The sequence below is a fragment of the Engraulis encrasicolus genome, chromosome 17, assembly GCF_034702125.1.
Source record: "Engraulis encrasicolus isolate BLACKSEA-1 chromosome 17, IST_EnEncr_1.0, whole genome shotgun sequence".
In the NCBI taxonomy this organism is placed as follows: Eukaryota; Metazoa; Chordata; class Actinopteri; order Clupeiformes; family Engraulidae; genus Engraulis; species Engraulis encrasicolus.
Genome location: NC_085873.1, coordinates 15229614 through 15243395, shown reverse-complemented (window position 1 = coordinate 15243395; position 13782 = coordinate 15229614). Strand labels below are relative to the sequence as shown.

General features: G+C 41.6%; 2 protein-coding genes across 2 annotated transcripts in view; both read left to right on the top strand.

Moving 5' to 3' along the window:
* Positions 1-9939, top strand: part of mtr (5-methyltetrahydrofolate-homocysteine methyltransferase) — a 30681-nt gene extending 20742 nt beyond the window's left edge. Inside the window, exons 29-33 of the mRNA XM_063221828.1 lie at positions 1864-2060; positions 3004-3204; positions 3558-3750; positions 5771-5883; positions 7123-9939. Coding sequence (XP_063077898.1) covers positions 1864-2060; positions 3004-3204; positions 3558-3750; positions 5771-5883; positions 7123-7209 — 791 coding nt within the window. The 3' untranslated portion in view covers positions 7210-9939. The remainder of the gene's footprint in view (positions 1-1863; positions 2061-3003; positions 3205-3557; positions 3751-5770; positions 5884-7122) is intronic.
* Positions 9940-12070: 2131 nt separating this feature from the next.
* The window catches only part of ryr2a (ryanodine receptor 2a (cardiac)), a 133524-nt gene continuing 131812 nt past the window's right edge, over positions 12071-13782 (top strand). Inside the window, exon 1 of the mRNA XM_063221827.1 lies at positions 12071-12131. Coding sequence (XP_063077897.1) covers positions 12084-12131 — 48 coding nt within the window. The 5' untranslated portion in view covers positions 12071-12083. The remainder of the gene's footprint in view (positions 12132-13782) is intronic.

Below are 13782 nucleotides of genomic sequence, written 5' to 3'. Positions count from 1 at the left end.
ACTTGTACAAGGCTACGGCAAGCGATGTGGGACAAAGGTATGGCAGGAAGCGAATGTCAACATAAACAGAGATTACACAAACTTCGATGTGGTCACCAAATATTTTGGGACTGTCATTTATGTTATGCCTACACTTTGGAATTAGATCAGAGTCTTGTTGTTACACGGGTATATTTGATTTACCTCAACGGTACCCTGTACTCAAGTTTAATCGGTCTACCCTACAAGCAGATAAAGGGCACATGAGAATCCGGTGCGTATCACAAAAGCTACTACACCGGACAGAATCACGGTGGATTCTCTCTCTCCCCACGGGTCTCACAAACACAGGCCTCACACACACATAGGAAACACTGGTCTTACCTTTACTCGTACATCAGGTCCATGCGCCGCTCTTTCTGGATGAAAACATCCGTGATTCCGAGAAATCCTTGTCTTTTCTTAGCCTCAGAAGCCTGTCCTTCTCAATGCCAACGCCTGTTGCAACATGCAGAATCAGCTCATCAGCTCGACATAATTCCCACGATTCGAAGAGTGTGTACTCTCATCACCACCGCGAAACGCCAACTCCCCCTGAAGCAGGTTGCCTGAATGAGACATTTTAAGATCTCACGGTTCTCCTTCACTTTGGCATTGTGCATGCTAACGTTACTTTAGCTGGCGCTGTTCATCCAAAGCCACATCTATTCGAGACGCCCCAAACGTCTTCAAAGCAATTTGGCATTGAATATGAGTAGCCGAGGATTTGTGTATCATGAGGCTCCTTGGTAAATTTTTAAGTCACAAAATCCCATGCTAATGGTCTTCCACAAATTCTCGCCGGTTGCAAACAAGAGACATGAGTAACAAAAAATCTTTTCTGTTGTACCGCTCACTTTGAAATGATCGGGTCGTTCTTATCTTCTGACTGGTCACCTGCAGCAGCAAACCCTTCAGCTCTGTCGGTCCTCCATTCTTTATCACATCTTTTCTCCTTTGGAAATCCAACTTTGAGAATGCTCTTAGTTTCGTTATGAAATCCACTTCCATGGTAGCAGTCAAAGTCAACAAGCTAGCCAACACTAATGACACCGACTGAACCTCAGATTCGCTATGACGTAACTGACCAGCAAGACTCTCAACGCCAGAACGAGGTTGCGGCGAGGCTGCTGCTAGCCGCTCCACTGTATCTTTCAGTGGGCGTTATGCCAAAGCGTTCAGAGTAAAGAAATGATAATCACACGTAGAAAATAGTAAAATTATCAGGAAAATGAGGGCACACCATACATATTTCTATTAAGTGTATAAAAACGTTTAATACAATATTACCAGGTTGCATACACAGAACGAGCAAAATGGCGCATGCGCTCAAGCATATTAACGAGGGATTGTGCAATCCGGGATGAGGCAAGCTCGGAGCTGCCCCATTCAGCGTATTCGGAGCAATTTGACATGAAATGGGCAAATATTACGATTTTGGCCACGAAAATGATTGAAAATGATTGAAACTGTTTTAATACTGCACAAATGGTAGGTATGGTGAAGATGCTCGAAAACAATAGTTGTTATTTTCTATTATTCACATTTACTGCATCTCATCATTCTCATGTGGGGCTGGTGAGGCACTGCCTCCCCTGCCGTATTGGAGCGCACATGCCTGTGCTATACCAAGTTTTTAAGATAATAATAACAATTATATTATGATGACGCACAGAGGCAAAATTCATTATCAAATAATAAATACAATTATTTAAAAAATACATTCAAAAAGGGAAGCAAGTGAAAGTGTAACCGTTTTTCTTTTGAAATATTAAACAGTCCTGCTTTTACCAACTAGATATGGATCCTTGAACTTTTATTTCTATTGGTTTGTTGTTTCCATAGGCGAGGAGGCTAAGAGAGTATTCAGCGATGCCCAGGATATGCTACACAAGCTGTTAAATGACCAAAGGCTTTGGGGAAGAGGATTAGTAGGTTTTTGGCCCGCGCAGAGTGTGGGGGATGACATCCACGTCTATGCAGAGGACGCCTGCCCACACAGCAGCCAGCCCATTGCCATCTTCCACGGGCTGCGGCAACAGGTATATGCCATTACATTACATTTAGCTGACTCTTTTATGCAAAGCAACTGACAGATATTACAGGGTAATGGTTGCAGTCCCTGGAGCAGTGTGGGGTTAGGTGCCTTGCTCAAGGACACCTCAGCCATGGAGTGAGATAGGATGTGTGCAACAGGAGTGTGGAGTGGAACAGGATTTGAACCTGCAACCCTCTGATCTAAAGTCCATCTGCTTAACCAGTAGGCCAAGGCTGATCCTGCCACAAATTCAAACTTAAAACAAACTGGAGAGATAATAGGAACTTTTTATTTTTAGATCTCTGATGAAATCGGGTGCGATGTCTTTTAGTGCTAAGCATCTTCTTCTGACACAGAGATGCTTGAAGCTCTCATGCAACAGCTCACTGGTATCGTCTAAGATTATACAGAAATAATTATATAGAGATCATCATCTTTAATACACATTTGCTAATAAAATCTGTATTGGCCTTATTGCATAAAATATGTACTCAAAAATACCCATTTTAAACCACAGTTGATACTCCAGGAAATTACGGTGCTACTATGTACGATATCAAATTTGGTGGCAGCCACACGACTGCCTAGCCTGGGAAGCCAGATTTTAACATGAATAAATAGCTTGACACCGCTCCATTTAGTATGCTTAAGATTGTGGGTAGAGCCAACAGTTGGTCTTCAAACCTTTGAGGAGTACAATCACATATATGAGGGCTTAGGCATTTAGATGGCGTTTTTTGCAGGTGCCTTAGGCATCAATGGGTTAATGACGTGTAAAGTGGCGTGCTACACACTACATACAATTTTGATGCCCTCTGTGAAAAACTACAATGTACTGAAAATAGCCACGAAAATAAGGAGAATGGATTGAATGAGAGGGTGTGTCCAAACTTTTGGCCTCTACTGTATATGCTGAGAAACCTTTCCACTTTTGTTAATTTGGACAGGTGGAGAAAACTTCAAAATCTGCAGATCCTTACCTTTGCCTGTCTGACTTCATTGCACCCAAAGACAGTGGTGTGTGTGACTACATTGGACTCTTTGCTGTGGCTTGCTTTGGTGCTGAAGAACTCAGTCAAGAGTTTGAGAACCAAGGAGATGACTACAATAGCATTATGGTGAAGGCGCTAGCCGATCGACTTGCTGAGGTTCGTCTTTCAATCTTGATGTTTAATTTGTATTTTTTTGTTTTACATGAGAAAAAATGAAGAGCTTCTTTCCAAAATGACATATCCACCATTTTTTACTTTTGCATTTTAATATTGGAATTGACTGTTAAGAAGTCCTATCATCTATGTGTGACTTCTTGCCATTCAAATGTTTTGAGAACAACTTTTTAAACCTCAATTAAAATGCATTTTGTAATGCAATTCAATGGAATGCCCAATACAAAAATGTAAATTTCCCAAAATCTTGGAAAATGGATATATCTCATTTTGGAAAGAGGCTCAATATAAAACGGTTTGGTGTTGCTAATGAAACCATTTATTTATTTGTTAAGGCTTTTGCCGAAGAACTTCATGCAAGAGTGCGTAAAGACTTATGGGGATACTCCACTGAAGAAGATCTCCAGGCTGCCGACATGCACAGGATACGTTACTCTGGCATCCGCCCGGCCTCAGGTTATCCCAGCCAACCAGACCACACAGAGAAGATCACCATGTGGAGCCTGGCTGATATCCAGAAGAAAACGGGTAAAAGAACATCATCCATGTTTACTGCTGTCATGGAACGCCTGGTTTCCCAGATGTCCAGGACATATAAGTATGAATCACATCAGTATTTTTGATCGCTTAAAGTGATGGTTCGGAGTAGATTCACCCTATTGCCATTTGAACCGTGACATCCACCCAGTAGTCCACACAAAGTGTTTTCTACCTTGGGCGAACATTACCCGAGTTACCAAGTTATTCCGAATAGCTTAGTAGAAGCGCTAATGGAACTTGGCAGTATCCCCTGTACACTAGTGCACTAGTAGTACAAATATGGTCTGTACTCACAAAACGATGCTTTTGGAAATTTGTAGTACATAGTCCAGGAGTTGATTATTATCAACACAAGTCGAATAGCTTCTCTGCTTATACAGCTGGGTCGACGTTACTTCTGTCATCTGGGAGGATTCCGTAAATGTCCTCAACAAAGTAGTAGTAGTAGTAGTAGTAGTAGTAGTAGCTTTATTGTCCCCCATGGGGGAAATTTATTCTAGTGAGAGGTGCGTAAGACATGAAAACAAACACAATACAGTCAGATTACCAAGCACATTTACCCCAAGCAACACATTCCCCCATAACACAGACAAGACATTGGACAAAAACAGATGTCATCCATCAACAGTGGTCAGTCCCAGTTAACCCCATTGCGTGGACAAAGCATGGTAGGATGTGCAAGCAGCAAATAAATAAATAGATAAGCAAAACATTATAAAAAAGATAGAGCATTAGAGTGTCATTCATTCCTTCTCAGGCCTGCTGAGACAGGGTGTGCAAATTAAGATCTACCTTTTTGTTTCGCATGTTTGTTAAAAAAGCTAATTGCTTGTGGGATAAAAGATTGCTTGGATCTGTTTTTAAAAACAGTGGGGTGTCTAAATCTGCAGCCAGATGGCAGTAGCTCAAAAGCAGGGCTTGACACTGGCACCTGCCAACCGGCCAAATGCTGGTAAAACTTGGCTGTGGCTAGTAATACTTTCAGTGTCACTAGCCAATTTGGCTGGCAGCTTATTCCTTGGTATGACATACCCATGATAGTATCCTGTATTCTGTTTGTTCCTTGTGTATCAATTGTTTGTATTTAAGTTCAAGAGAAAGCTCAGTAACTAAGTATCTATTTGCTTGATATACAAGTAGAAAGCTATATACACTCATCTTGCTTTAGCACCTCATCTTCTGAGGTTTGACATACAACATAATGATAAAGAAGGGGAAAAAAACAATATAAAATCTGTGGCTTGTGGAATACCTGAATGGCTAGTGACTTAGGAAAACCACTAGCCACTGTGACAGGTGGCTGAAAAAGTTAATGCCAAGCCCTGCTCAAAAGTATAAAACAATGGATGTCTTCTGTCTGTTAAAATTGTGTCAATTTTGCTGAGTGAACATTCTTCATATGTTTTCAAGACTTTTCATGTTAGTGCCCATCAGCTTGCAAGAGGTTGTCACAATTTTCCTTAGTTTCCCCTTTTGAGCCTCTGTTGCATTGCCAAACCAACAGAGGACACCAAAGGTTAAAACACTCTCCACAAAAGCACTGTAAAACATCCTGGCTATTTTAAGATCAACTTCAAATGAAACAAGTTTCTTTAAAAAGTGGAGTCTCTGTTGTCCTTTTTTCTGGATCATTTCTGTGTGCTGCTCCCATCGCAGCTTCTCATCTAAAACCACCCCCAGATACTTGTATTCGGTAACTGCCTGAATAATCTGTCCATTAATGGAAGTACAGCTGCTTGACTTACTTTTCCTGAAGTCAATGGACATCTCCTTTGCCTTTGCAGTATTAGGATGCAGTTTAGACTCGTCACACCAGTCAATAAAATCTTGAAGGACAGGGCCATGATCATGTTCGTCCTCTGTCAGCAGGCTAACCAGTTCCAGACGAGAGTATTAAAAAAAGTTTTCTCTGAATTGTGATTAGGCCTACATTTTGCAAGGCAACACTTACATCTATGTGTGTTCGACTTATAATTGCACATGACTCATGTTCTGCTACTGCTTTTAGGCATTGGACTGACTGAGTCTCTAGCAATGACCCCAGCTGCTGCTGTCTCAGGGCTGTATTTCTCGAATCCAAAGTCCAGCTACTTTTCTGTGGGAAAAATCACCAAAGAGCAGGTATCTTCCCATATCCATTAACATACACATAACTGTAAACACTTAAGCAAACTCATGTCATGACATTTCAAAACATGCCACAAGAGATGCCATTTAAAAATGTTTAATGTTAAATCATGTTTAAACATTTTGTACATTTCCACAGCACACTTGACCACAGACAGACTGTCTGACTCCGGCTTCTTTCCTTTGAACATAGGTCAACGTACACAAAATGGCAATCACTTTGCACCCTATTGGGTGTGATGAAATATCGTTTTTTTCTTTTAAAAATGTGTGTTTTGGGCTTTTTATGCCTTTATTTAGGACATTGTTCGAATTTGTGACAGGAAACGAGTGGGAGAGGGCGGGAATCAGAGATGTATGAAGTAGAGGTTTTTCTGACAGAAAGCACAGGTTCTATTTTTTGGCACGATGATAAGTTACAATGTCTTATGAAGGGGAAAAAACAGTACAAAACAGTACAAAACTTTTTTCCCTCTTACCCATGTGCAATCTGACCTCCACCTCAAGCCCGGTTAGCTTTAATGTGAAAAGAGTATTCCTTCCAGATGTACAGTATCACCATCCGCTGAGTTGATAGCTATTGTTTTGCAATGTTAAATGTCATAGATGTTAAACCATTGCATCAAGACAACCCAATTTGTTTTCAAGAACTTGCCAATTCAGAAAACGTGTGAACATGAGCACTCTTCATTTGGAGGGTAAATGAATAACTGAACGTTGCCAGAGGAATAAAGTGACTACAGTGGATCTGAGAGCAGAATGACCAGTCCATTCAAAGCCAGGGGAAAATCGCTGAAACTTCTCTTTCAATTGGCAACAAACTCATGATGGTGTTTGTGAACTGAAGCAAATCATGATCAAATAAAATCAGTTCAAATTAAAATCAGATTCTTTTTAAACCTTTTGTGCGATTGTATCCGTTAACCTGTAATAGTATAGGTAATAATTTGGCTTTACTCTGACAGAAATGAAAATGGAAGATCTCTTACTTCTTCATTCAAATTCAAATATGCTTTACTGGTAGATCAAGAACGTCAATAGAGCATTAAGGACAGTAGAAAATAAAGGTCAATGAAGAACATAAGAACACACACACACACACACACACACACACACACACACACACACACACACACACACACACACACACACACACACACACACACACACACACACACACACACACGTGCAGTCGTGTACTCTCACACTTTCTCTCTCTCTTCCTGTTTTTAGACTGAAGACTATGCCAAGAGAAAAGGGATGGCTGTTGCTGAAGTGGAGCGTTGGTTGGCACCAATCATTGGCTACGATACTGAATGAAGCGTAGGCTGGCAACAATCACTGGCTACGATACTGAGTGAAGCGTTGCTTGGCACCAATCATTGGCTACGATGCTGAGTGAAACGTTGGTTGACACCAATCATTGGCTACGATACTGAGTGTCTCGCACCCTCTGTTGTGACTTACCTGTTGTGTCTTACCCTTTTCAGTGTCCACAAAATTATCAAATTTGATGAAAGGTGTATATTGTAAATCTTTTATTTTTAAACTCTGGTTCAAGCACATTTTTAACACTAATTTTCTGTAATTTGTTCATCAAATTATTAGTGCACTCAATGGTTATTTTGCCATCTCCCCCATAAATTGATTCATGCATAGAAAAAGACCCTCAACAAACACAGACTGTGTAAACCTACAGTGAAGCAGGTTTTTTTTAGATATGTCAAGATATGCTTTTAGGCTTTTATGCCTTTACTTAAGACTGGACAGTGAAAGAGTGTCAGGGAGTCGGAGAGAGGGGGGAAGGAGCGGCTTAGGACCTCAGGCCGAAATCAAACCCGGGTCTCCGTTGTTACGATATGGTATCTTAGTTCACCCGGGAAACACACTTTTAAATGTCAATTTTATCATGTGTAAAAAATCCCTAATTTTGGAGGATTGACTTGTCTGTCTCCTACTGTTCCTACTTAAATGGTAAAATATTTTATTCCTGTCAGTCTCTTTTGGGCCAAAAATACAACATGTTATGTCTTCAGCCCAGCGTACAGCACAAACTAATAGTTGAAAAGCTGGTTACCTTGTTTTTCACAGGGTCATCAATTTCTTTTTCCATCAGGGGATTTTATAATTTTGTGTGCAAAGTCATTACCTTACATTTCATTACCATTTAACAGACACTTTTCTCTAAAGCGACTTCCAAGCTAGGGCATGTTCAGTAGCATATACTGTAATACTTGAGGAAATTAAGAGTATAGTACATCCCAAACAGTATTAGTGCACAAGAACAGTTTTTTGTTAACTACATAAGGTTTAATGCTTAAGAGCAGAGTTAGTGTTTTTTTATGAAGGAAAACTGTCTTGGAAGAGAATGGTCATTCCTAGCTTCTTGAAGGCTGAAAGACATGACGCTTGTCTTGTAGCTTCTTCCACCATTGAGGGACATTGATGTGAAAATTTTGAAATGGGATCGCATTTGTATGAGGAGGGGTCAATGCTAGGCAGTTCGCAGCATCGTGGAAGGAACACACGGTTTTAGTATACCGAAGCCTTCGAATAAGTTCATGGCAATTGAGTTAGTTTGTAGGCGAGGGACAGGGCCTTTAATTCGAATGACCACTGGTAGCCATTGCAGGTTGAGTCAGGGAGCATCTTGGAATATTGCTGAAGCTGGAATGGTGAGTACGTAGCCTGGCTCTCTCCAGATGAATGCGGTTCCGCCTTGCTCCACACACTTCCATCTGGTAGCGCTCCAGACAGACTCGTTTTGTGTGGCTTCGGGAAAAGAGTGATAATCCTTTGCCACCCGTAAAATCCTTCAATATCCCTCTTCTAAACCGAGACCAAAGACAGTCAGGATGTAATTGTGGTCTTGAGAACCATGTTTAACATAATTTCTTTCCAGCATTTTGCTACCTTGAATTAAGACAAGTTGTGTTTTTGTGTTATTGTGGGCATTGATTTCTGAATATGAATTATGTTGAGGATGTCTTGTATCTGCCACTACTGTGAATGAAGTCATTAACGTCTTAAAACATAGAAACATTAGAAACGGTACACAAGTCACCATAAATATATTAATAGGAAACTTTCAGAAAACTTCCCAGCAGCTCTGCATAAGGAATCTCAGCAGTGATCACTGAATAGCACTATAGAAAAAATGGTCCCTGTATTTCAGTTATTTTAACTGGGAAATGGTGCCATTGTACTTCAAATGTTGTAATATTTTTGTAATTCAGGTATGCTCCCGACTGTTTTATCAGAGGTGAGAAGAGACTGAAGTTTTAATTGCTATTAAATGGAGCTATGCTTCTCAGCTGTCTGTTCTTTTTAATATCATAGTATCAGAGTGACTGCTTTGGTCAAAGTGTCTGCGGTTGATTACAGGCCTCACAGGTCCCATGTTTTGTGTCCTAGTGTGTGCTCTGAATATTCAAAATGGCAGTCATGGGTTGAGGTGTTGTTAGGCAGTGATTGATAAGAGGGTGTGGATTCACAGACTAGAGGGGAGTGAGTGAGTTTGTTGTGAATAGTGCTAGTGCTTTTTTAAAATCAGATATTATTTATTTACTTGTTCATTAAAGTAGTTGGGCATAGGGCTGCACAATTAATCGAAAAATAATCAAAATCGTGATAAAATAGTGAAATCGAACTCATGATTTTAATCGTGATTTAATCGTAGCAATAGTGACCTACTTTTGAGAGCGTCCTTGAAGCCAGAACATACTGACAGGCTGGTGTTTCTGGCCAGAAATCTGTCCACTTAAGTTTCATGCTATTGCCTTTACATAATTATTACAATTCATACAATTTTATTTTGCTCATCCCGTATGTAATTCATTCTTGGTTATATTTCATCTTGTTATAATTTTCAAAAAAATCTGCAAAAATCAATAATCGTGACTAATAATTGTGATTATGATTTTGACCAAAATAATCGTGATTATGACTTTTTCCATAATCGTGCAGCCCTAGTTGGGCATCTCCCATTGTCCATTGATGAGATTTTACAGAATTTGCAATTTAAATAAAGCAGAATTTGAGAAACCTCCATCCCTGCCTATGCTTCCATTTATTTACTATGTGACATGATATTGTCACAAGTGTAACTTTCAGGATTTATAAGCGAACCGTACTGAGACTACGTCAATACAGGTCTCAGTACGGTTCACTTCCGAGGGGTCTGGGTACACCTTGGAGCGTTCACATAGGCACAGAAAAGGCTGAGTCACAGATCTGAGTTCACTTCAATGGCTGAAAGGAACCAGGTGTGAAAACCCTGTAAGTCTCGAATCCTTCCAATAAGTCAGAGTCAACTGCCATGAGAGGCCATCTGAAGCATAGCCATTGTGTGTGAGCCATAATTCCATGTGAGGGACCCCCAGAATTGGTGACCGCGGTGCGAGGGACCCCAGTGATGGGTGAAGCATAGATGATGGGGCACACTGGATGGGAGAAGCATGATGGGCAGTTGTGTGAGGGACACCAGGGGTACGTTCCAATATGCGACCTTGCGTCCTCCACTTGTGCTTGTGGCCTCGTACCAGGAAGTAATACGTTGTGATTACTGACCACAGCATTATATTTCAACATCTCGCAAAAGCTCAATTGTAAAGTAATTTTCTCATATGCAAACTGGATGGTGAATGAAGAATAGTCCCCCAAAAAATGCTGTGGCTAGGCTGACCGAGGGTAAGCTTAATTGTTTTCTCCACGGAGGGGGGGAATCAGCAAAACGTGAGGCTACAAGCACAAGTGGAGGATGCAAGGTTGCATATTGGAATGCACGCCATGAGTGTGTGAAGCGCACAGGTGTGCTTCTCGAAGGGGATGGCAGTGTGTTGGAGTGACCATTACTGGGGTTGTGGGTGTGTTCTGACTGTCATGCCAACGAGCCTGGCTCTTTGGTGTAGCAGTCAAAGCCCCGATTTACTACCCCAACTCAAGTGTTGTGTGGCACGGAGGTAATCGAACTGTGGACATTAAGATATTAGTAGTTGTCATGAATGCCCATTTTGATTTATAGCAGGCTTGTGGTCATACACATTGTTGGGTTTTGTTGTCTCCTCTTTCTCTTTTTAATACCCCACACATTTTCTTTGCGGCTTTGAGTTTTTGGGTGCAATTTTTTCATCCACCTGGCTTGATCTAGGGTCGTAGGGACATCACCAGGACGGGGCCGGATTATCCATAAGGGCCAGTTGCACAGGGCCCAGGGGCACCAACCATTTACACTCCGGCACAAACTTTACAAATATTGTTCCTGCAAGGTGTAGTGTCTGGGGATGTGTCTTGATATGGTCCGACGCTAGGATATATGATAAATAAAACAATAGTGTCAGCTGATGATGCTCATAGATTGATTAAAATTATCCAAATTTTCATTTTTGTGATGATGTAAGGCTATCTAGTCTGGTAAACCTGGAGACTGTGGTCACATTCTTTTGAGCTTTTTTTTTTTTTTTCTCGGTGGCCCATTGCAGAACAAGGATAAATAAATAGATAGGTAACATATACGTTATCAAGTCAAGTGTACTTTATTGTCAAAAATCTATGTAACAAGGGTAGCACAGAAATGAAATTGTGTTTGACCTGTCTCCAATGTACAGTTAAACTAAACATATAGATGGGACATTGATAATAAACACACACACACACACACACACACACACACACACACACACACACACACACACACACACACACACACACACACACACACACACACACACACACACAGACAATGTGCAGTGAAAAACTAATCGTAGGCTTACTGATACAAAAGCACTAACAGACTAATACAGACATTATAAAGCAAAATGTGAATATCCTGGCTGACTAAAAGAAAAATGTTTCCTATCCATACAGTACCATCTATAGGCCTCCAGGACCATTTCCATTACGCAATAGACTTCTTTAATATTGCAAACCCTCTCCCAAGAGGAGAGGTTGGGTACCACAACTATGAGAGGATCCTGCACACACTTGATTTCAGCCTCTTGCCCAGTAGAGGGAGTTGGTGTGTCAGGGCTAAAGTTCATCCCACGTACACCTGCGCAACTCCTCCCTTTGATTGCTACATTTACCCAATAAGCGGGCATCGAGAGAGGCTGCCTTACACACTACAGCCGAAGGTTGTGCCTGGCTGTCGCCTCGTACTGCTCCGTTCGATTGTAGCCTACAATCTACGGGCAACCATGGCTGAAGGAGGAGAGGGCGAGGATGAGATTCAGTTTTTGCGAACTGTGAGTATCCTATACGCGTGACATCCATCCAAATTGACTGTAAATGTGAAAGTGCTCGCTACTGGCGCAGTCTGCAGCATCATGCTTTGTTTGGTAAATTGTTTAGGCAAGGGAGTTGCCGCTGCCGCTTCGCTTGAGTTGAAGTTGAATCATGTAGTGGTTGGATGCTGTAACCGTGCGCATCTCCTCTTCACCCCGCATTGTGATGTCTTAAAAAAAGAGTCCCTCACTGACAGTCGGTGGCATTGCTGCTGACGAATGATAAACATTGTGGCGAATTCTGCTACATTGCTTTAAAAACAGGTGCGCTTTACGCACAGCATATAACCTCGATCCAGTTATCTGGGGGGTAATTCCAAAAACGGATGCAGTCCAACACCTCCTCATACGTTTGCATTGCGTCGGTGTAAAAAAAAGCAGCGGGCTACTGCAGATTTAGCCCGCTTTTACGCGAAGCACAATGTAATGAACCGCAATATAGCCTACAACATGGCTTGTGGAGAATAGTATGATGTGGGGTTATGTCCTGTGAATAAGTAACGGATAGCTGAATAATTAGTGGTTTCGCTTAACTGTCGTGCCTCAGCCGCAGTTACCATACCGCAGTCCGCTATTTATTGGTGGTTGTCTGTTGGGGTAGCCCTTTACGCTAAATCGTTTTGAGAGATGCGGTGTTTTAAATGACAGTGTTTGGAAACATTTGCTGGGAGTTTGAGCAGCGGTAGCTTTGATAATGGGGGTTTACATTCGCAGTGGCCATTTCATAACAGCACCCCTCCCATCGCCGATTTTGCACCATTTAGTGCTAATGCAGAATTCTAATGTAAATCGATAGCCACCCCTCTCTTCCTCTTTTCGCTGAGATGTACAGACAATAGCACACGCATGGGGAAGGAGATTTCCGGATGAGTTAAAATGAAAACTGAATTATTGACAACTATGTTCACATTAAACCAAGGCGATGTGGAAAATTAGTCATGATGACCATATTGCTTCCTTGTCAAATCAGTGTATTAATCATTTAGGTGAGTTCTTTCACCCGCTACGAGACCAAGTCAAGTGATAAATCACCTTGTCAACCCACGTATCTCCCATAATATTGGAAGTCCCCCCTCACTGCATTCCTGCGCGAGTCCCGTGTTGGGCCGCAGGAGATGCTGCGCTCGGCTCGACAGATTGGCGCCTCAGCATCAGTTATGTCAGACCTACTGAATTAGTAATGTGATGGCAGTTAAGTACAGCCCTCCTGGTGAAGTTGGACGTTTTAGACAGCAAGATAATTTGACAGTCAGCTCAAATTACAGTGTTCTGATTTTTTTTTGGCTACCACACACACCACATAAAACGCACGCAATAGCGGCCGTCAGTTGTTGCATTCTTGTCCCATTTGTTTTTGCTGCTGTTTGGGGATCTGACACGAGAGATAACGCTCATTTTCTTCGTGGAAACAGCGAGGGCCTGCAGTGTCAGTCTGATTTACTTTGCAATTAAGACGAATGAAGAAGTGTTCGAAGAGCTCCCACTGCAGCATCACTTTGATCCAGCTCTCTGTCTTCTTAATTCTTCCCCACGTCGCCTCACTGCAGTGCATGGGTAGCATCCACCAGCCTGCTTTATTTTTCTAGTGTGTAGTTTATGTGCGAGGTCTATT